This window comes from Pangasianodon hypophthalmus, chromosome 11, assembly GCF_027358585.1.
Source record: "Pangasianodon hypophthalmus isolate fPanHyp1 chromosome 11, fPanHyp1.pri, whole genome shotgun sequence".
In the NCBI taxonomy this organism is placed as follows: Eukaryota; Metazoa; Chordata; class Actinopteri; order Siluriformes; family Pangasiidae; genus Pangasianodon; species Pangasianodon hypophthalmus.
In genome coordinates, this window is record NC_069720.1 from 7,080,817 (window position 1) to 7,103,678 (window position 22,862).

General features: G+C 39.5%; 2 protein-coding genes across 3 annotated transcripts in view; one reads left to right on the forward strand and one right to left on the reverse strand.

Moving 5' to 3' along the window:
• aspscr1 (ASPSCR1 tether for SLC2A4, UBX domain containing) overlaps positions 1-1,605 on the reverse strand; it is a 37,067-nt gene extending 35,462 nt beyond the window's left edge. Inside the window, exons 1-3 of one of the 2 annotated variants that reach the window (XM_034308712.2) lie at positions 1,518-1,583; positions 1,266-1,340; positions 898-1,034 (exon numbers count right to left, since the gene is read on the reverse strand). In XM_034308712.2, the coding sequence (XP_034164603.2) occupies positions 898-1,034; positions 1,266-1,340; positions 1,518-1,527 (222 nt within the window). In that variant the 5' untranslated portion in view covers positions 1,528-1,583. Of the gene's footprint in view, positions 1-897; positions 1,035-1,265; positions 1,341-1,517 lie in introns of both variants that reach the window. The other variant, XM_053238067.1, reaches the window with a different exon arrangement.
• Positions 1,606-4,190: 2,585 nt separating this feature from the next.
• On the forward strand, positions 4,191-22,351 carry notum1b (notum, palmitoleoyl-protein carboxylesterase b). The gene is made up of 11 exons (XM_026930300.3): positions 4,191-4,971; positions 9,424-9,476; positions 9,572-9,667; positions 12,376-12,436; positions 13,849-13,907; positions 14,967-15,069; positions 17,317-17,508; positions 17,592-17,689; positions 17,804-17,951; positions 18,903-18,950; positions 19,065-22,351. Exons 1-11 carry the CDS (start codon positions 4,658-4,660, stop codon positions 19,378-19,380), a joined length of 1,488 nt encoding a protein of 495 aa, XP_026786101.1. The 5' UTR covers positions 4,191-4,657; the 3' UTR covers positions 19,381-22,351.
• The last annotated feature ends 511 nt before the right edge of the window (positions 22,352-22,862 follow it).

Consider the following 22,862-nt stretch of genomic DNA (forward strand, 5'->3'; position numbering starts at 1 on the left):
GTCATATACTATGAGAAACCATTAGTGCAAAAATATTTGACTGCAAGATACCAGTATCACATACCATTAGTCTACAAGGTTCATGGACATGATTTAACCAGCTCATACCCTATCACTGAGAAGACCTTTTTGTATCCACTCAGTGAAGCTCTCACAGATCTGAGATTTCAACTAAATAGAACTCTTGAAGTTGAAGGCTATAATATAGGCTAGCTTAGTTTTTGGATTCATTCCCCTGATGTTTTTCGTCTTGTGTCGCACTGGTGTGGCTCCATATGCGAGTGATTTAAGTGGCATGTTTTCCCCTTTAACTGAAAGAATTGCGACAGAAAGAAAGGCATAAGTCAAAGAGGCTGGGCGGATATCAGTGACAGATCCATTTCTCTCTGCCATGAGGGCAGGAGGGGTTTTGTGTGTGTTGGGGAGGGTATAGGGGGCTGCAAACACATACAGTATGCATACACCCAGGCACAGGCATGACTTTGAAGAGCTCTGGAATAAATTCCTTGATCACAAGGCTATTCCTAAGCTTATAGCTGGAACACAACATAGTGGCCATACTGGCTAGCTTAGCTGCACTTCCCAAAATTCCTGGTTTTGAATAAGACAGGTCTCTGTTCAAGAACAGCTGCACACAAATGCAAAAACTGTACAAGTAATTCCAACACTGTTGGTGTTAAACACTGTACTCTCGGAATAAGGTACTGTACTATAGTGATATAATAAAGTAATGTGCTACACTGTCAGAATAACATACTGTACTATACTGTCAGAATAGGGTACTGTACTATACTGTCAGAATAGGGTACTGTACTATACTGTCAGAATAGGGTACTGTATTATACTGTCAGAATAAACTGCCGTGGCCCAGGTTCGATTCCCGGCCAGGGAACCTACCCCAGCCACTAGGGTTGCACAAGCCAGTGCACTCTCAGTGCCGGTCCCAAACAAAATTGGGGAGGGTTGCATCAGGAAGGGCATCCGGCGTAAAAACTGTGCCAAATCAAATATGTGGCAACCCATAACAGGAGCAGCTGAAAGAAGAAAAAACAACAATTATACTGTCAGAATAAGGTACTGTACTATACTGTCACATTAAGGTACTTAAATCAGCACTATACTCTCAGAAGAAGTGTAACAGCCTACAAGGTACATCCATCTTCTGGACTGCTTATCCCAGGGAACTCAGGACACAAGGCAGGGGACACATTGGACAGGGTGCAATCACACACATTCACACACTACAGAAATTACAGTGAGCCTACCACGCATGTCTTTGGACTGGGGGAGGAAACCGGAGCACCTGGAGAAAACTCCTGAACGGGCAGAACATGCAAGCTCTGTACACACAGGGCACAGGCGGGATTCAAACCCCCAACCCCAGCGGTGCTAGTCACGAGGCCACCGTGCCGCCCCCCTCAATGTACAAACAATATAAATGTACTCTGAATGGTACTTAAGGTAAATTAATAATGTTATGTAGGCTATAATTATGTACCTGTAATTATAAAACATACCTTCAGCCATAGGACGCTGAGTTGGTTCTATGGCTCGTGCGCGTTCTTTACCGTTTATAAGCGCACCGCGCGCTCACACAGGTGTGAATTTGGCGGAAAGCGCGCGACGGATTAGGCACGCGAGAGGATCTTCATCCCATTTTACTTCAATTTAAGGGGTGCAAATTAAGACCAAGAAGTGAAGGGTAAAACAATTCACTAATAGTCATCACCACAGTGGGGAGTGTGGTGGTGGGGTGTTAAAATGACATTTAATAAATATTCTTAAACTAATAATTTCACTAAATAGCCTAATTAGTAAACACCAACTATATGTTTCCTCTATCAGGTCAGAATAACAAATGTAATTTAGACTTCCGAGCACCCCTACAGCGGGTCATACCATTTCTTAATTGTTGATGCCTCCTCAGGCATGGCTCCCTCAATAAGCATTTATCTTGAGGAGAAAAATCTAAACATAAAAATGAACTCTGCAAAAGCATTTTTGTGAATTAGCTAGCTAGCTTTGTGTTGCGAAGGAAATGGGATTTAACTCTCCTGTAATGTAATATGTAAATAGGACCCCACCATCAGCCTGGAGGGAAGTGTCAGTGAACTCCTGTAGTGTTGTTCATAGCCTACTGTATTAAATGCAGAAATGGACAGAAAAATACATTTCACTGAGCAAAAATTGAGGAAACCTGTTATATAGGCTTTCATGTTTTACTGCTGATAGCCTGCTGATAGTAAAATTCACTCTTATTCACACTGGTCGGTTTCTGGACACCTATCCGCTTATGTTTATTGAAGGGCATTAAGGTGACAGACAGACTGGTTTTGCTTGGGGGGAAATTGCTGCCGTCTGAATAAACAAACAGCGCCGTTCTTATCCGTCCAAACGATCAGCGAGGAAATAAAACTTCAAACGCTCCCCTTAAACGGCCTTTTCAGGGCCAGTGTTTGCCTCTCTAGCTCCGAAAGCAGAGGAAGTGTGCTGCAAAAGCCAAACGAGCTCTCGTTTGAACGTCGGCATGGTTTTTCCAGTCAATTTAAAACGCCTCAGTTTGTTTTGATTTGATTGATTAGGCCTGCTGATTTGCTAACGTAGTTAGCACACATTTTCACCCAGACAGTTCTGTCAGATGTAATGCAATGGTCTGATTGTAGTTATGACCAAAGATGATTATTAATTAATTAATTAATGTCCCTGAAAGACTTCAAAGGTACGCTATCTGTTTTTAATTTACGGTGTTCATGTATACAGCTATATACCAGTTCAGTGCCATGTTTACAGTCTTTAAAAGTGCAACATTTGCCCCTGTGTGCCCTGCTGATGAAAAAAACAATAAAAACCATCACAGAAATTCTAACGGTTTCCACTACAAATACCATTACAACCATTACCATTACTGATCCTTAATGGTATCCACTAGACATAACATGCCACCAGTAGAAGGCAACAAACAAGTAGAGACCCACAGGGACCATTAGAGTTTCCATTAAAACCAGTATAATTCCCATTATAACCATTAAAACCATTACTGATCCTTAACCATTACTAGACGTAACATGCCACCGATAGAAGGCAACAAATTACCAGTAGAGACCCACAGGGACCATTAGAGTTTCCATTAAAACCAATACAATTCCCATTACAACCATTAAAACCATTAGAAATTCTGGTACGGTTTCTATTGGTTTAAACCAATACAATTCCTATTATAACCATTAAAACCATTACAAATTCTCTGAGGGTTTCTATTTCTTTTCAGCAGAGTGAAAACTACACAAGTTACAACTTTCATATGTAGAGTTTGATACCATTTTTTTCTTCCTCAGAGAGGGTTAATTCATCACTTGATTTTTTTTTTACCCCCAGGATAAATAAATGTAATTTTCCTGTACAGAAATAACTATTCACATTTTTTGCCCTTTCATCATGGGAAAAGTTTTTGTTTTTATTTAAACCTTTAATACTGTCTATGTTCAGCTTTTCTGACACATTTAAAACACGAAATCCAGTAGGAATGGTGCGATAATGCAGAAAGGGAACATCTCAAGACAACTGATGAATCTCAGAAAAAGATCAACGTTGTCAACATTTAGTATGTATCTTCTACCTAGAATCACGCAGTGTGCCTTTAAAACATTAAATAAAATTTTTTTTTTTTTTTTTACCTTACATCATTTGAAGGTACATTGCATCCACATTTCCAGGAGAAAGATACATAATAAAGGTATAAAAGATGCACCATTGTGGATTGAGGGTTTAGTATTTTCTCTGAGAGTGTAGATAGTGTCTGGAGTCTTATTTTAAAAGCAAAATGTCAATACATATTTTTTTCTTAAAAAACATTTTAAGAACCACCATATTTTTTTAAAGAATACCTTTAAATTCCACTTTTTTCAGATGTGTGCAAAACGCCATCTTTTTAAAAAAAAAAAACAAAAACAAAAAAAAAAACCTAACGACTGAATCCAAAACAGCTCCCAGAGGGACACATAATGCACTTTATTTAGCCTAGAATGGAGTATTTTATAATCCCATCTAATTCACTCATACAGGGAGTAACAAGCCACTTGGGGATTCGGCCAACGAGAAAACGCGCGTGCCGATGGGCCACGCCCCTTCAACCAGCCCACTGCTCTGATTGGCTGAGAGGAGAGCACAGGGCGAAATATTTGAATAAAATCCCCACAACGCTTGTCGCGTGGAAATTATGAATCCACAACTGACATGGACGGTGGAAAGGGATATCTTTCTATCAAGCTCTTCAGTTACACTCTGCGTGATTAATCAAGTTGTTTTTGGCATTTATCTTTTTTTGGTGAAACATTAATTTTATTCTGTAATTGATGTGTAAGGTTTCCATCTGCACTCGCACTGAATGGCAGTTTCATCAGGCGTGTTTCAGGAGAAGTGATGTTTGGTGATGTTTGAGCTGAGATAGTCACAACCTTTCAACCTTTATCATTAGGTTGCAACTTCTAGTCAAGAAGTAGCTTATAAGAGGACATAAGAGGACAGAAAACTGGAATTGGGAAGAAAACACATGAAGTGATTAGGCTACATATCTACAGCAACAGTCAGCTGTCACTCAGCCTCTTACCGAGCTGCGGGAGTTACTGCGGGATAAGCATTAACAGTGCTCCGTCTGGAGATGGGAAGCCGGACTCCGGTAATGTTAGCGGTGCTGCTGATGGTGCTGCTTGTCCCTGAGACCTCGGAGGGCAGAAAGGCCCGCGGCGGCCGGACTCAGACTCGCCAGTCACAGCGGGAGCGAGCGGAGACGACGGAGAGCTTCCCGCTGGACTTCACCGCCGTGCAGGACGGCAACGTGGACACGTTCATGGAGCAGGTGAAGAACCTGGCTCAGTCCCTCTACCCCTGCTCGGCTCAGAAGCTGGAGGATGAGATGAAGCTTCACTTTTTGGAGAACTCATCAGTGACCTGCAACGACGGAACACCCGCCGGGTACGTTGTTTCCCTGCTGCTAAATAAACCCAGTCTAATGATCAGTAGCCTAACGGGCGAGTCGCGAACCAGTCGGCTCTTAGAATGAATCTTTTAAGTGAGTCGGCTCTGCATTAAGATAAAATTAAGAAAAAAAAACAAAAAAAACATGTAGTGTCACTATATTTTAGTTAGCGTTTTTAAGCCTTGTGTTATTTATTATTGGCAAATAAACTTGAATTGTAAATTATAAGTGGGAATTGTGGGGAAAAAGAGAGTATTTTCTTCGCCATAAAAACAGATTGTTTTTATTGACAAAACGACAGTATGAAACCATGAGTGTGGATTTCATACTTTAGCTGTGTGCACTAATCGGAATTGTATTTAATTCCACTCTAAACTCCAATGACTCAATTATGAGTCAAATGAATCAAAACTCACTTAATGTGATTCAGTCAGAAGAATCAATTAGGTAAATTAAGGCCTAATGCCCATCACTAGCACCAGCACTAACCAGGCAAAATTGCACATTGTTTTATTGAATGGTATAATGTGCCGTTTAGGGAAACTTTCTTTGTTTTATTACTTTGATATACTATTTAAGGCACATGGTTTAGGATGTTGCCAAAGATACCATGCAATTTCCTCCAGGTGTTCTTCTAAAATAATCCTCATTACTGTATATCATTAGAGCAAGGAAACCTCTTGTGTGTGTGTGTGTGTGTGTGTGTGGATAGATAGATAGATTAGATAGAGAGAGACTAAAAATTAGTGATAAACACTTTTATCAGAGATTATAAGTAACACTGGATCACAAAACATGATTTTCCTTTGTTTTTGCTAAGTTGAATAAGTACAGCATGTGTTTCTAGACGCATATTCAACATTATTGTAATTCCATCCATATCCATGTGTACAATGTGAGGAAATAGCATGCATACAAGACAAGATAGCGGCTGTGTGCACTGTGTATATAACATGACTACACGCTAGAGTTTGAGTAAACAACAGGATATGTGCAGGACAGTACAATAAATACAGAGAGCAGTCTAAATAAATACACAGTGAACATGTTTTAGAGGAAAATCACAGCATAAAGGTGAACAGGACAGCATGAAGCATGTGACAAACTGTCCAAATGATATGTGAAGTAAAAACAATCATAATAATCCTCACGTGAGCATTTATCAGCATGGTTTAAAGCCCATTCCTGCCACTGTTTTGTTATTGCATTAGGACTAGGCACTGACAGACACTTGAAAATATCAAGGTGAAGGAAAAGGTGAATCACCTGTTTTGATTATGTGGCCCACAGGAAATCAAAGGCAAGAGGAATCGATTCTCCATTTAAGAATAAAAGTAGGGAGAGAATTCCCTGCATTCCCAGACAAACTTGTTTAATAAGCACCCTGTGAATGCTAAAAAGAAAAATATCCACACTCGTCTTAAACGTGCAGACGCCTGGCAGGCTGTCAAGATAGGATCGCTGGGTTGTGGTTTGACTGGGAAACATCAGAGCCAATTTGTGGCCTTACAGAAATTGTGCATGTTCCTCCCGCTTTGCATTTGAACCAACCGGTTGTACGTGTCTGTGGCACGTGCTCCAGGTAATGGCGACGCCTCACCATGTGTGACTTTGCATTTTGGGAGCATAGTCATGAGCTGGGAAAAAAAAATTGTGAGATTCTTTCTACAACTGTATTTCAGGCAGAGGTAATCAGATTGAGTTGCTCTGGAAAGAAATCTGCTTTGCATACGGAAGCATCATCCCAGACTGTTTATTTGTACCATTTACATATTGCCTACATTTAGATAATTGTATTTAGTCTTAAATGACCCACGTCTACAGTATTTCTCACAGGAGAATGGTAGTTGGATGCACCTGACCTGATCAGGGTATCACTGAGTAAGGAATAATGTGTGAGGTTTGTGTAAATGAGTAAATTGCACCACTTCTTGGAGAGCGGATCTGTTTTCTGTTATTAGCCGAAACGTCAAAATTAATCCAGACCAGGGTCTACAACATGAGGCACGCTGCTTCCTTACATGTTAAAGCACAACAGTTTATTCAGCAAGGCCAGAGACACATCAAAGGGATTCCACACCAAGAAACACGGCACTCCAGATCCAGTGCTATCTGGCTGCCATACTGAGAGTGTAACACGCACACCCATACACAAATACAAACACATTTTTTCTGTCCACATCTACATTCATTTCCTTAAACACACACTCGCACACCCGCTCGCAGCTGTCTGCTGAGCATAATCAGTGATCAAAGAGGGCTCTCTGGTGAATGTGTGTGTGTGTGTGTGCGCGCCTAAAGACAGAGCATGTATACATGAGGATATCTAAGGATGTAGGTTCACAGCGTTTGAACCTTGCACACAGACGGTCACTTTCTCCCACCCTCCTCCCTCGCCTTTCACTCCCTCCATCCATCTCCATCTCTCTCATCCCCAAGATGAAACGATTCGCAACTCTCTCATCTTTGGCGCAATGTGTGTCTGATGGCTTTATTCTGGTGGGTTTTCCGCTTCTGCTTGATCTCTGTGATAAAGCAGTTGAAAGGGAGGACGAAAGAGAGTGAGAGAACACTGAGTGAGTGAACAAGTGTGGTTCCTTAGCAGCTGTCGGGCACTGAGGCGGACTTTCCCCTCCTTTAACACGGAACACATGGACCTGCCCTTTAATAGAGACAGTAAGAGATGTGCTATGGTTGTTTGTGTGCTCGGGTGGACAAAAAGCGTGTGTCTTCTCATTTCATCGTCCAGTTCGACATGGTGGGTAATCTGACTCCTTTAAGAAGCCCATAATCATTAATTTTATACAAATTCCTTACTGGTGAAGTCAATAAGGAGAAACATAGCCAACATACCATAACCTGTTAGTGAAGTGATGAGCTAAAAAAAAACGATAATTCCATTTTGAAATATAAATGCATCATGGCATCACACAGTGAGTTGCATCACTGATATGTCAGGAATAAGTTCCCGCAATCCGGTAGTAAACAGTAGTTGGACCCGATCTACAATCCATACCAAGATACAACATCATGGAGATCCCTTTGAGAAACTTCTGTCCTCAAAATAGCTTTTTGATTAGTGTCCTGACACCCAGGCTTTGCTGTCCACTGCACTCAAACAGCCAAAACATGTGTTTATCACTGCAACAAAATGCCTGGTTCATAGTCCTGCCATGTCTTTTGAAATGTCTTGTTTTTCCAGGAAGAATGAATGGAGTCTGATGGGCAATTGAGCATAATTAGCTGTTGTGAAGCCCCAACACGTAGTCCAGAAATTCAATAATTAATAATAGTTTTCAGAGAGCTTTGAAACGGGCTCCAAATAAAATGAGGAGAGGGAGAGTGAGGGCTTTAAGCGTAAAATCAAACCCAAATGTTTCAATTTGCTGATCAAAGGCGAAGGTTAGAGCACAGAGCTTTTTTGGAGAGTAATATGATGCAAGCTGGCGGACTTTGGTGCCGACAAGATGCAGCGCTGTCCAGACTCAGGAAGGCTTGTGGGGAAATAATCAAATATTATGGCTCCTCTATAAAGTCCTGTTTCTGGAAACATGAAGAAATGATATTCAACATGCAGTGTGGTCATCCAAATAGGTGGTCTAAACACTTTAACTGATGGGGATAAACTTACATTCTGTCATCCTCTGAAGAAAAGGGCCGATCTCTGTTGTTGGTGCTGTGAGATCAGTTGGCCTGGAGATCAAACCTAGCCTGGTGGATATGATGCTCTTGCTCTCGTTTGCCAAAAGTGTTCTGATGATTAAAGACCTGCGTCAAACAGGCCTGTTTTTTTTTTTTCAGTTTTACTATAATGCCAGGTTCCATACACACTTCAGAATTAGGTGGATCTTACATAAGAGATTTTGCACTGGGGCACAGATTGAGGAGATCTACAGTAATTTCACATGTGAGATTAAAAATAATTAGAATTGAAGTAGTCAAGATCCAGAGTGGTGCAACAGAAATGCATTAAAGAATCTGAGCCCTAACAATGCCACGGTTATCCATGGCAGGGAATCTGGGTAAGAGGGACCACATTACTCTCTCATCTGTCAATCAGAGTGACACTAACCAACCATGGGTGTCTGTTCACTCATGTATAGCGCTTTCCTCTGAGTGTGACACAGCACCGATTGGTAGCTGTTGTGTGATAGGGGAGAGCGAGATCATGGGTGGGAACTGGTGAAAGACCAAAATTTTGAAATTGTCAAACTTTGTAAAATTGGGTAAAAATCCAAAAAAGAGTGATGATGGGTTGGATTGCACTCAGACTCTGAGCTCAGTTATATTGGAGAGTCTCAGACACTCAACAGCAGCCACATTGAGATTTAAGCATCTCAGGACTGAAGGCAGATGATGTACATGCCCATGTTTGAGAATCTGCAAAGAGAAATTTAACATGGTTTACCTGTAAAGTGGTTCCTGATTACTTTCTCATTTGGTTGCAGGTACTACATAAAGGAGTCACGGGGAAGCAGAAGATGGTTGCTGTTCCTGGAAGGTGAGTGTACATGTTAAAAGTGCTTTTATTTCAAACATGTTGTTGCAGTGTCTGCATTATTGGAAATGACGCATTCACATTTGAATGGTTTCCAGGTGGATGGTACTGCTTCAACAAACAGAACTGTGATACACGGTACGACACCATGAGGAGGCTGATGAGCTCTACCAGGTGGCCTCAGACACGCACAGGTGAGCTCATCTTCTTTTCTATCCTTTAATCCTCACAACGATAGGATCTGCCTTTTTCGGGTCAGCTTATTTTGTTTCAGATTATCAGGTTACGTGAATGCTGGAGGTGTCTTTGTCCATATTATTCATTATAAAACGGTATGATTGCAGTGCATGTTGATGGAATTTTGCCATTCTTTTGATAAATGTGTCCTATATTCTTTTGCCAAAAATGTAAAAGAACGAAAAAAGATTTAGAAATAAAGCAAGATCCAATTTAAGCATGGATAAAGGTTAACAGTTTTATATAAGAGCCCAACAGTGTCTCTCTGGCTGTCTTGGGATTTGAACTTACACCCTTCTGGTTTCAAGCACTGAACCTTAACTGCTGAAACTGCTGCCCTTACCTAAAAAAAATCATGTACATTACACATGTGCTCATATGTTTTTCATATGTGATTATCTGAGCAATATGTGAAAAGCATGTGAAGGTGTAATTCGATATCTTGCCCTGAAATTGCATAAGATATATGTGATAAATAAAATCTTGTGTCCTACAAAATAAATGAATCCTGGGGTGGGGGGGATAAAACATGAAAATAAATTAATCATGTAAAAATCATATCTGAAAATAAATTAATTGTTTTAAAATAAATCACATGAAGATAAAGAATCATTAATTTAATATCAAATTCCTTACTGGTGAAGTCAGGAATGAGGAACAACATACCATAACCTAAAATTAATACAGAAGAAAAAGCACATGTAAATAAATTAGGCATAAGTTGTAAATAAATTAAGCTTAAGAATAAATTTACACATAAATAACACACACAACAATAATCCAAAACACAAATAATCATGTGAAAATAAATGAATCATGTGAAGAAAAAAATTGTATATGAAATTGCATTTTTTTAATCACATGAAAATAAATAAATTGTGAAAAATATCACATGTAAAAGATAAAAACATGCATCACATGTAAAAATGTATGAAACATATGTGACGTGTCTAAAAGCCACTAATTTAACATGTGAAGTTTGTGTGATGTTTTCTGTAAGGGAGTTGTTTTGAAAGGAGTCAAATTCAGACTCCTGTAATGTTGAAAATGTAGCCTGTAGACAAAGGAAAGATTAGGAGTACATATGGTGTTAATTTAACATCTTCCTCATTACGCCTCAACTGCTTTACCCAGCTACTATCAATCCTACTATCCTTTTGCAAGCAGAGAAAATCTGAACATGCTATGTGATCAGTTGTTCAGCTGAATTCAGACAATGGACACATAGCCACAGAGCAGCTTCCCAAAAATCCGGATGTAGATTTAGATCCCTAATGAACAAGACACAGGTGACCGTGGCAAAGAAAATCTCCCTGAGACATAATGAGGAAGAAATTGTAAGAGTGAACAGGGGAAAAAAAATCATCCTCTTCTTGGTGGTACAGGATAGTGAGATTATAAATTATAAATCATTAGTCTTCTGTGCACTATAACGTGAAACAGTACAAAATGTTTTGAAAGGATGTTCAGTATGAGCATCATAGTCTTTATGAGTACAGCAGCAGTTCTTAGGTACTAAAGTATCCACTGAAGAAAGGATTAGTCTTGGGCATAAAGTTTTTTTTGGGCAGTGCCAGTCTTTAGTGTATCCATGTGGAACCATCCACAAAAGCAGAAAATAAGTTACATAAGTTAAAATGAGTTAAATGAAGATGAGTTAAAAAGTGCAGAAGCAGAGCATCCAGAGGGATCAGGCAGGTCCAGAGATGGTCGACAGACTACTGTACAGGTTTAGAAACTGAACTTCAGGACTGAGGTGATGTGTGTTAAAGGAGAAGTTTGTCCTTTTTTAGAGCCCTGCGTGAATTGCAATAAACATTGACAAGCCCCCACTAACCGACCCCATGTCCTCCGTCCAAACACCGTATGCATTGTTTCCTTTTAAGGAATACGGGGCTGAGTTGGGAAGGAAGATTTAAAGAATAGACAGAAAGGAAAAAGCTAACCAGATCAATTGTGTAACATTAGTGCGAATCACATTTCTTTATTATTATTATTTATTTATAATTTTATGATTATTACAGGTCTAGAAACACAGATGGGGAAAAACTAGTTGGCAGCATTGATGCAAGACACATAGAAGCTCTGTTTCTCCTGTTAATGCTCCTGACTTTTGCTTGTGGGTTGCTGTAGACTGAAGCAAAATTGTGCTGGACTTGTTAATCAGGTTGAGTAACACGCTGTGGGTTGAGGCTAAAGCATCACTGCTCTGATTCACCATCCTGCTCTCTGGTGTAACAGGCTGTTATTTGGTCGAAAGCAAAAAACAAGACTTCAAACAAAGCTATTTTATCTGGTTCTTTTTCAAATAAAAGCCGCCAATGCATGTACGCACACACTCGGTCTTTCTCTCACATGCCCACAGAGTTAAGTGAAGCCTTCCTGTTGGTGCTCAGTTTGGTTAAGCAGTGACATTGATCTCTGAATTTGAAACAGAGCTCTGTAACATGAAGCAGCTTATTTTATTGGAAGTGCTTTTGTTCTTTATATATTTATGATAGTTGATGGTGAAAGGGGGAATTTGGTGTGTTTAGTACGATTTACAGCTTTAAGATTGATGTCGGTGCAGGATGGAGATGAAGAACAGTCGATGTTCAAAGTCATAGCTCTGCACTTTAATACGCTGCCCAAGCATTAATGGTGATGTATTTTGTGTGTGTTTCAGGTACAGGGATTCTGTCTCCTCAGCCAGAGGAAAATCCACATTGGTGGAATGCAAACATGGTGTAAGTACCCTAGACCAGGACTCTCCATACACACCCTGAAGCCTTTCCAGTCTCTGTGAATGAGAGCTCTCATTAATGCAGCCTGCTCTCATTGCCAACTACCGCTACTGCCATCAGACAAGATGTGTGTTTAAACAACCAAACACACACACACCATACGCCCTGCTTTAATATAGAGTAGACCACCCAAGGTCTGTAGGTGATGTTATACATATGTGTGTGTATAGGTTTATTCGTATATCCAGTCATGGCCCTGATTTTGCATGTGTAGAAATGTGCAAAGTTGATAACGCACGCAAAAACATCTAAGCTAATTTACTAATAGGGTCCACAAAGAATTGTGTCTTACAAACTAACAAAATAGCATGTGAGGTCCAGTTTTACATGTTTGCCTTAAACGTGTATTAGGCAAGTTTTGTCAAAATTTGTCAAGATTAGATGGAGCTGAATAAGATTGGAATGATTGTTTTAGTCCTTGAGACCACCCCCTATTCACACCTATGTACACAAAGCTTTGTCCCCAGAACCAATGGTGGTTCAAACAGAGTTAGCATTAGCAACACTGTCACACGTACTTAGCCATTCAACTACTCAAAAGCCAAAAGTTATAACACACAAAATTATCTCACTGATCATTTCATACTGATTTATGAGAATGGTCAAGAGTGCATTTGCTGTCCTGTTTTTTTTTTTTTTTGGCCTGGGGACTTACAAGACTTACAATCTCTGGTATTAGCATCATTAGCATTGTTAGCAAAGTTAGCTAAACAATAGGCCATTCAGCTGCTTGAAAGCCAAGTTATAACACTATAAACACACAAAATAGTGTTTATAACACTACAAACTCACAAAAATGAGCTCATGCTGACTTGTTATATGATTGAATTGAAATGACTTATTAATATTACTCCACCAAAGTTGCTGGTATATTAGATACTTACTGCACATCTGATGCCTCCAGCATTTAGAAGCTGGGAAAAGTTTTCATTCACTGTACCCTTTGAACAGAACACATTCTTTTGTTTTGTGTTCATGCTGTATTTTGTACAGTTTTCTGTATTTTGTACAGTTTTTCATGTGCAATTTTGTGCATGTAGCTAGGTTTATTTCTCGTTTGACTCTGAACTCATAAAATTATACTCAGAAAACAGTTATCACATACAGAAACCCAGTTTACATATTGTTTTCTACCCCGAGGTTACACATGACATAATTCCCGCAACACTTCCACTATGTCTGTGCGCTAATTTGCATGCACATACAGCAGATGTTCTGTGATTAATTAACAAGGAAAAATTGTATAAGTCACCTCACATGCCTGTTATTTTGAATCTTAGTAAATCAAGGTCTATGTGTGTAAACTAGACCACTGTGTCTGAGTTTTGTGTGCTGTATATTGTTGTGTATTACAGATTCATCCCTTACTGCTCCAGTGACGTGTGGAGTGGAGCTTCACCAAAGACAGACCAAAGTGAGTGATCATCTATGAGCATGTGGTTGTTCATTGTCGTTTGACTCTATGGCTCCTAATTTGCAAGTGCAAAAGATTATAAAAATATTATCAAGAGGGATGGACTGAGTTTCAGCAAATAATTTTTTTGTAATGACATACGATTAGACTTCACTTCAGATTTCATGTTGATATTTTAGTGGTTAAAATAACCAGCTGGCTGACAGAGCATACAGCAAATGTTTTCTGTTGCCTCATATGTGGCACTTTTTTTCAATTAAAATTGGCTGCTTCAGATATAAACAGATACAGATGCTCCTGTGATTATAAAATAGGAAAAGAAAATAGAAAAGACAAACAAATAAATATTAAAAAAAAAAGAATAAGATCAGATGTTGCTGTTGCTGTTGCTGTTTTTAACTTGTGTCAAAGTATGTTTTTAATATAGCTTTGAATGTTAAGTGAATTAGAGGTTCTCAAGGATTCGGGGAGTTGATTCCATAGAAATGGTGCACTGTAAGCAAACGCTTAACCATCTGTTAAGTTTTTTTTATTCTTGGAATTGAAAACAAGCCAAGGCCATGTGAGAGTAAGTCAGATAGACAATATAGTGCTAGGCCATGTAAGGATTGATGACAGGAATAGCAATTTGAAATCGATACGGAATTTCCAGTGTAGGTCAGATGAGATTGGAGTGATGTGGTCGAACTTCCTGGATCTGGTAAGCACTCTGGCAGCGGTGATCTGGACAAGCTGTAGCCTATTTAGGGACGCAGCAGGACTGTTAAACAGGAGTGTGTGGCAGTAGTGAAGTTACAAACGCATGGACTAGTGGCACCTACAAAGGAGAGCACTTTGACTAATTTCTGTAAATGCTAGAATGCTGTACTTGAGCAAATGGTTTTATTATGTATATTTCAAAAGGTAGATCAGATGTAATTATAACATTATTGCTAGGTGTGATTGAGAGCTAGGGGTGAGACTTGGAGACATAGTTATACCACTGAATTCCTCTTATTTGTGCATGACGGCTGAGCTGTATGTGTTTAACACCCTCTTTCCTTCTCTCTGCACATTTAGATGACTATGCATTCATGGGATCTCTGATCATTCAGGAGGTTGTGAAGGAACTCCTGACAAAAGGGCTGGATAATGCAAAAGTCCTCCTTCTAGCTGGGAGCAGGTCAGTACACTGTGTGTTTGGGTGTGTGGGTACTACTGTTTTTTTTTTTTTTTTTTTTTTTTTCCTCCCCAAAACCAGTTCTCCAGCTGGTCAACAGTTTTGTTCCCTCACACCTCTTCACACACCTGTACCAAGTCATAAAAGTACACACGCTACTTGCTTCAGGTGTTTTGGAAGCCGTGAGAAAGCAAAGATGTGGACTGTCTGGTTTAGGATGACTGATAAATTGTTTCCATTGAACTTCTGTGTGGTCAAATCTGATCATAAAAAACAAATGTAGGCAAAATCCACTGACAGTTTCCTTATTCATCAATTTCATCTTTGGAGTATATCTATGATCAAACTCATATCTGTTCAGAGTGTACGTGTATATGAGTGTACCATTTTACTAACCTGAAAGATGCTTGATAGCTAAAGCTAAGTAGACTAGAATAGGTCATAACAATAAAAATTAAAGTTAATATTCATAAACATCACAAGTTAAATTTTTTAAACATGAATTAGAGATCATGTTTATCTTTATAATCTAAATATTCATTTAATTAAGTAAAAGATTTGTCTGCATACCACAGTAGCTCTGACGTAGAAGTGTAGTCTTATTGGGAGGATGGGCTGTTCAAAGACACCTGGAACAAAACAATGTACACTTTCATAACTGTCTGTACACAATCACCATCTATTTCATTAGGAACACCTTTACACCTTCACATCCTGCAGTTATCTAATCAGCCAATCATGTGGCAGCAGCGCAATGCATAAACCATGCAGATACATGTCAGGAGCTTCAGTTAATTTTCACATCAAACATAAGAATGGGGAAAAATCTAATGGATCCCAGTGACTTTGGCTGTGGCTTGGTTGTTGGTGCCAGATAGACTGGTTTAGTATTTCAGAAACTGCTGATCTCCCGGGATTTTCAAACAACAGGCTCTAGAGTTTATACCGATTGGTGCAAAAAAACCTAAAAACATCCAGTGAGCGGTAGTATTGTGTGCAGAAATACCTTGTTGATGAGAGTTTTTGGGTCATCAGAGTACAATGGCTAGACTGGTTTGAGCAGACAGGAAGACGATGGTAACACAAATAACTGCTCTTTACAACCGTGATGAGCAGAAAAGCATCTCAGAAAATGCATAGCACCCAATTTACAGGCTACAACAGAAGAACATTAACATGTTTGACATGAACATTAACTGAAGTTCATATCCTCTATCTGCATACTTTCATGCATTGCACTGCTCCCACATGATTGAATAATTGCATGAATATGCAGGTGTATTGGTGTTCCTATTAAACTGGTTGGTTAGTACATGCCTATGTTAAGTAAAAACAACAGTAAAAGACAAAATGTGTTTGTACATGCTGAATGCTTTCCTTTTATTGGCTCACTGCTGCAACATCTAAATAAATTAGCTCATATTTCATGTTAATTAGATGTATATGAGGATAAACTGGAGGATTAGCTTGTTTTAATGCAGCTGAAGCTCATTCAACATTTGTGTCCAATTTAGCACTCATTTTGAAGTTGTATGACAGTTTAATGAAGGAGACACAGATCTGTTCATCCATCATTTCTCAAATCTGCTCGTTTCTAAATACAGGCCATTATGTTTGAATTGTTGTATAAATGCCAGTACCGAACACCCAGAACAAAGCAACTGACCCAAACATCCGTCCATAAAATAATGATCACTTGGCAGTCTGAAATTAAAGGCTATGGGCCAAAGTCAAAAAGTCAGTAGTCTTATCAACTGGTGATCATGTAGATGGTATGGATATAAATAGTGTATCCTGCAGGGGGAGAAATGTATGATGCATTGTAAGCTGGCAATTAGTAAATAAGAGATGGAGAGAAAGGGAAAAAGCTACTAAAATCACTGAACATTATTAAAACTATTTTTACCTGAGTACTTTCAGGTCAAAATTATCTGAACATGTTCTTTGTAATACAAATACGATTTAGAAAATTTTGGTTTTCCATGTTCATTCGAAAAACTGACCTAAGCACATACATTTTTTTTCTTAGAACTCATCCATGACTGACACTTTGGTATACACTAAATAATAGCTACAAAATATACAGTGTGTTAAGGGTGCATACATCTATCTTCCTGTCTATGTACTGTATATATTCTTGATAAGAAATGACAATATCTGATGAAATGTATATTTAAAATGTCACTTTGAACTAAACTGTAACTCTGTGTGTGTGTGTGTGTGTGTGTGTGTGTGTGTGTGTGCCATCAGTGCTGGAGGCACAGGTGTTCTGCTGAACGTGGACCGTGTGGCTGAGCTCCTGAAGAGTCTGGGGCACAGCTCGGTTCAGGTGCGAGGGCTGGCTGACTCAGGATGGTTTCTGGACAACAAGCAGTACCGCTGCACGGATTGTGTGGACACTATCGGCTGTGCCCCAACCGAGGCAATCAAAAGGGGAATCAGGTGAGGAGTTGGAGGAGGGCAAGAGGGAAAACAGAAAGACAGGAAAGAAAGCAGAGTTTCTCATGGTGTTCTCTGTGCTGTAGGTACTGGGGCAGTGTTGTACCTGAGCGCTGCAGACTGGCTCACACAGGAGAGGAATGGAACTGCTTCTTCGGCTATAAAGTCTACCCTACCCTGAAAAGTAAGAGAGAAATGCTGCCCTCTAGTGTTTTTATATTCAAGAGGAAAACATAGAGCGTTCATAAGCATTACCACATCCTAAACTCTATCCTTTCTCTGTCTCTCTTTCTCTCAGGTCCTGTGTTTGTGGTGCAGTGGTTGTTCGACGAGGCTCAGCTGACAGTCGATAACATTCACCTCACGGGGCAGCCGGTGCAGCAAGGCCAGTGGCGTTATATCCAGAACCTGGGCATTGAGCTCAGGAACACTCTCAAAGACGTCCCGTAAGTATTTACACATTTCATCAGTTAAAACAAAAGACCTTAAGGTTCTTTATGTACTGAAAAACAAATTGCTTTCACAAAAAGTGTCATTAGACAACAGAAAGGTAGAGAAGCACAAAAAAAGAAAAAACTAATTTTGTGAATGTGCAAATCATTAAAAAAAAAAAAAAAAAAAGCCCTGACATGCCTGTACATGACTGTGTGTTTCATAGCCTGTACTTGCATACTGCAACATGATTAACCATTATATGTAATGTAAGGTATAAAACATGATGCAGCATGCCCTTGTAGGAAAATAATCAACGATGGGATGGGGTGGTGTGATGGCTGTTATAACCATGAAATATTTTCCAATAACAGTACATACCATTTTTTATAATCTGTTTATAGTTACATTAATATATGTTATATATATTATAGCAGCTATAGCAGAGTTGTTCCCTCACCTCTCTTTTTCTCTCTCGAACTTAAGACAAAAGAAAATGCCATATCCAATAACAAATAAAGTTACAGCTTTACCTCTGACTGTTACAAAGCTCTGACACCAGACACTCCTTCCAAAAATGCTAAATAATCATCCATAGTAAGCATTGCCATATCAACAATTACACACATCTTAATCTGCTTATGTGGTGCGTCTGCAATACAAGTCCCTGTATAAGTTGTTACTATAGAAACGATAACAGTTAAAACAAGTGCATTAATATAAACCGTACTGTCCGATAGAAATTTAATCAGCACCACTACAGTGTTATTTATGCAGAATCAGACCCACAACTGTTATGGTAACACCTAGCCACAAATTATTTCCTGTAGTAGTTTTATCTCTGACAGAGCTTAATTTACAAATGCATTTACAAATGAAAAAAATGCATGTTCTGGATTTATTGACCCAACAATGCGGCATAAATGATCAAACCTGATTAAGTGTGTTTTGTTTGTCATTGACAGGGCCATGTTTGCACCTGCCTGTTTATCACACGAGATTATCACGAGAAAGTGAGTATTCTGCCTTTGTCCTGTCCTCCTTTTCTGATATTGATGATGCTGTTATTCTACAGTCAGCCTGCAGCCTCTTCCTTGACTCTCTGTAAAATGTCGCTCTGTCTGTAGTTACTGGATGGACGTGCATGTGAAGGGCACATCTCTGCCTCGTGCTCTGCAGTGCTGGGACCGCAGCCTCCAGAACAGCCTCCGTAACAACAGCAGTCATCGCTCTCCACCTCGCGCATGCCCGCTGCATCTGATCGACAGCTGCCCGTGGCCTCACTGCAACCCGACGTGCCCTACGATCCGAGATCAGATGACTGGACAGGAAATGAGTGTCATCCAGTTCCTCACTCATATGGGCTTCGACGTGCAGCGCATGGCACAGCAACAAGGCATGGAGGCTAGCACGCTACTGGGCATGCTCAATAATGGCAACTGAGCCATGTACAGTGATGCTGAAGGAAAACACACACACACGCACGCACACATACACACACACACACACACATTACCAGTTTATGAGTTAAGCAGCAAAATGGCAGTATGAACTGAAGAGTCAGTTGTAAATGAAAGATATTCGCAGTCCCTTTACAAGGATGTGGATTCATTTTAAAGGAAGATGCTGTTTTCAACCTTAAGCATCTGTAGCGTATGTGTGATTACCAGACAAAAAATTAGACGGTACTGAGAAAAGGACAAAAAATAAACCCCGAAACCCACTTGTAGTTGAAGTCTAAGGACAGTTGCTGACAATGTCAAAAAATGTCTCAAATACGCAAGTATATAACTCAAAATCAATACTCCAACTGTTACATTCAAATTACAAAATAGAGAGAAAGTTTTACTAAAGCTGTTCCCACAAAATATCTCCCAACATTGCAAACGAAGCTCTAAATTTGTACAATTTGTCCAAAGAATTCACAGAAAGATTCTACAAAAATTGGCGGCATGGTGGTGTAGCAGGTAGTGCAGCCGCCTCATTAGGTTCCCTGGTTCGATTTTGAGCTCAGGTTACTGTCTATGTGGAGTTTTCAATCTTCTCCCTGTGTGTCTGAGAGTTTTGTCTGGTTTATCTTGTTTCCTCCCACCTCCCAAAACCATGCTGCTAGGTACGTAGATTAGCTATGATAAATTGGCTCTAGGTGTGAATGTGTGTGTGTGTGTATGGTGCCATGAGATAGACCGACATCCCATCCAGGGTGTATTCCCACATTGTGCCCAATGTTCCTGGAGTACATCCCGGATCTACTGCAACCCAGATATACTGAAAATGAAAAACAGAGTGAATAATTGTTTGACTTCCATTATAAGTGAGTTTGAATCAACAACTTTTCTCAGTACAGAAAAATTCTTGTCTGTTGTAATTACACAAACTGCGCTATGGTTGATAGTGATCAGGTTGAGAATGATCTTTATTCTTTTTCCTCTCTTTGTATTTCTTTTCTGAGGATATACAGAGTCTGTTTTAACCGAGGATGCAAAATCCCCACTGAAACATATATAATATATATTTGCATAGCTAAAATGTTTAATGATAATGGGACGGGTAATCCTCCAGCTCTCCAGACCTCACTGTTTCGAAGCCATGTGGAGGTAGTTTCACTGTAACTATAAGCTTTTTTTAATGCCCCCTACTGGTGCCTCAAGCAAACTGCAGCAAGGGGTCTTTTCATTGTGTCTCAAGATGGCAAGCTCATGAACAGGGTTTTTTGGACATTGACTCTTTCATGTTTGGGTTTTGACATGTACAGCAGGACCATGGCAGCGTAAGATGAGACGAACTGTTCAAAAAAAGCCCTGTGGTGCTACGAGAACATTTTAATTAGGTTCAGTCATTTTAAATAGCACTTTTTTAAACAGTTTCACAGTAGTCTCTCACAGAACTGTATAAGGAAACGTCCTGGTTTCCTCAGGATAAGCCAGACTGTTAACTCCACCAGAGGAAGGAAGAGACTGCTAACATATGAGGCGCTGCTCACCCAACATGAGCTCATGGGCATTTTTTTTTTTTTTTTTTAATTTTAGAGAAACACATTTGCTATTCTCAAAGAACAAAGAATCAGCCTTTAAACTCTGTCATATTTTGTAACGTTCCTAAAGAGAAGATAAGCTTAAGTAACACTGATGAAGTTATCTATTTATTTTATTTTGTGAATTGTATTTATGAGTAACTGAGACAGAGAAGAGATTCTTTGTAAAGTGTACATACCTTTTCACTTTTTCTTTGCTGTTTTGATCGCATGTCTTTGTAATAAATCTTTAAGATACATTATAATCATGGCAAAAAGTGTTTACCGGTTTTTACATTTTTTTCATGGCAAAGATTGGAGTAATGATAGTAGTCATGCAAAGGGGTGTCAATAATTTTTCACTGTAATGCCAGGTTTATACCACAGCACTGTTGAATTCTCAGATCTGAAGGTCTGGATTAATTTTCTAACACAGCAGCTTTAACAGTACTTCCGGCTGTAATTTAAATGACAAGTTTATAATTAATGCGCTCATTCTAATACTTTATCATTTAATGTTATTTTAACAACTTATTTACAGGGACTTGGTGGACGCTCCACATAATCATCTTAAAAAAAAAAGTCTAATCATAAACAGGTTAATAAAGCATAACATTTAACAATGAAAAACCTAATTGATATGGTGAAGCTTTTTGTAAGTAGATGTTTAACAACAACGGAAGGAGTCTCCAGTGTCAGTGCTTTGTAAAGGTCAGTAGGTTTTCTGCCATGGGAAAGCCTTCAGGACTTTGTGCTATGCGGCTTCTCAGAAACACAAGTTGCATTTTTTTTTTTGTCTTATTAACTTTAAGAAAGAGGAAAAAAGAGATGCTGAGAGGGACTGACTACTTACAGTGGTGCTTGAAAGTTTGTGAACCCTTTAGAAATTTCTATATTTCTGCATAAATATGACTTAAAACATCAGATTTTTACACAAGTCCTAAAAGTATGTGAACCTTTGCTTTCAGTATCTGCTGTGGCCCCTCTTGTGCAGCAATAACTGCAACTAAACGTTTCTGGTAACTGTTGATCAGTCCTGCACATCAGCTTGAAGGAATTCTAGCCCCTTCCTCAGTACAGAACAGCTTCAACTCTGGGATGTTGGTGGGTTTCCTCATATGAACTGCTTGCTTCAGGTCCCTCCACGACATTTCTACTGGATTTAGGATTCAGGACTTTGACCTGGCCATTCCAAAATATTAGCTTTATTCTTCTTTAACCACTCTTTGGTAGAATGACTTGGGTGCTTAGGGTCGTTGTCTTGCTGCATGACCCACTTTCTCTTGAGATTCAGTTCACAGACAGATGTCCTGACATTTTCCTTTAGAATTTTCTGGTATAATTCAGAAGTCATAGTTCTATCAATGATGGCAAACCATCCTGGCCCAGATGCAGCAAAGCAGGCCCGAACCATGATACTACCACCACTATGTTTCACAGATGGGATATGGTTCTTATACTGGAATGCAGTGTTTTCCTTTCTCCAAACATAATGCTTCACATTTAAACCACAAAGTTCTATTTTGGTCTCATCCATCCATAATACTTTTTTCCAATAGTCTTCTGGCTTGTCCACATGATCTTTAGCAAACTGCAGATGGGCAGCAGTGTTCTTTTTGGAGAGCAGTGGCTTTCTCCTTGCAACCCTGCCATGCACACCATTGTTGTTCAGTGTTCTCCTGATGGTGTACTCATGAACATTAACATTAGCCAATGTGAGAGAGGCCTATAGTTGCTTAGAAGTTACCCTGGGTTCCTCTGTGACCTCGCAGCTATTACACATCTTGCTCTTGGAGTGATCGTTGTTGGCCGACCACGCCTGGGGAAGGTAACAATGGTCTTGAATTTCCTCCTTTTGTACAAAATCTGTCTGACTGTGGATTGGTGGAGTCCAAACGCTTTAAGAGATGGT